The sequence below is a fragment of the Mesitornis unicolor genome, unplaced genomic scaffold, assembly GCF_000695765.1.
Source record: "Mesitornis unicolor isolate BGI_N332 unplaced genomic scaffold, ASM69576v1 scaffold30575, whole genome shotgun sequence".
In the NCBI taxonomy this organism is placed as follows: domain Eukaryota; kingdom Metazoa; phylum Chordata; class Aves; order Mesitornithiformes; family Mesitornithidae; genus Mesitornis; species Mesitornis unicolor.
This window is the reverse complement of record NW_010187983.1, coordinates 9,956-11,038: the sequence shown is the minus strand read 5'-3', so window position 1 is coordinate 11,038 and position 1,083 is coordinate 9,956. Positions and strand designations below refer to the sequence as shown.

Here is a 1,083-nt window from a genome sequence, read left to right as displayed (position 1 = left end):
AATAGCCATAAAGTCCTGCAAACGGTACGGTTAATTTTCTGCCTTTTGCAAGATTTGGGGAAAAAAGCCCCCAAACACCTCCCACCCCTGATTTAAATCAGGAGGGAGGGGCTGTTTCATCAGTTGCTTGATAGGTGGTTGTTTGATTTCTTTATTTTGAAGATGCAAAATAAATTATGAAGGCAATACAATATTACTGTGTTCTTTTTCCTCCCTCCCAGGTATTCCTATCGCTATGGCAGCCACAAGAAAGATGATGAGAGCTGTCAGAGTTTTTGAGTTTGGTGGCCCTGAAGTGCTCAAAGTCCAGTCAGATGTCTTGATTCCTCATCCAAAAGAAAATCAGGTATATCTGAGTTCTGTGAACTGAAATAATGATACTGAATGATAACAGGTACACTCAGAACAGAATGAAGAATACAAACCTACACTTTTCATCTTGAACATGTAGGTTTTGATCAGTGTATTCATACTACCTGACACATTGTGTTTAACAATGTGGGCTTTTTATTGTTATATGGGTTAGATATTCCATAAAGGATTCCCTGAAAATAGCTTCAGTTCAACACTGAATTTTTGCTGACTGTTTAAGAATTTTGTTAAAATGTCATAATACTGTGCTGTGAATTCAGGTTGTCAATCTTTTAAATTGTTGCTTAAGAAGCATCTTTTCTTTTAGGTGTTAATTAAAGTCCATGCCTGTGGGGTGAATCCTGTTGAGACATATATTCGTTCTGGAACCTATGCTAGAAAACCAGCTTTACCCTACACTCCGGGCACAGACGTGGCTGGAGTGATAGAAGGTGTTGGGGAACATGTGACAGCATTCAAGGTGTGTATATGCTGGGTTTGAATTCGTGATTGTTCCTTGTGTCCTCTGTGTGATCGTGATGCTGCTGCTCCTGTTTTTGCTGCTCACAATCCTGTAATGTTTTCAGGGGGAGGATCACCTTCACTGGTGACAGTGACAGCACGCAGTGTCAGCACTCTAGCTTGTGGGGAAGGCTCTAACGCTGCTGACTGCTGGGAGTTAAAGGGTCTCAGAAGAGGCGCTGCAGTTTGCCCTTTGCTTTGAGCAGGGAT

The 1,083-nt window shown here is 41.6% G+C and overlaps 1 protein-coding gene across 1 annotated transcript in view; it reads left to right on the top strand.

Annotated features, from left to right (window-relative positions):
* Positions 1–235: 235 nt before the first annotated feature.
* Positions 236–1,083, top strand: part of CRYZ (crystallin, zeta (quinone reductase)) — a 6,498-nt gene continuing 5,650 nt past the window's right edge. The window contains exons 1-2 of the mRNA XM_010185643.1: positions 236–346; positions 680–832. Coding sequence (XP_010183945.1) covers positions 236–346; positions 680–832 — 264 coding nt within the window. The remainder of the gene's footprint in view (positions 347–679; positions 833–1,083) is intronic.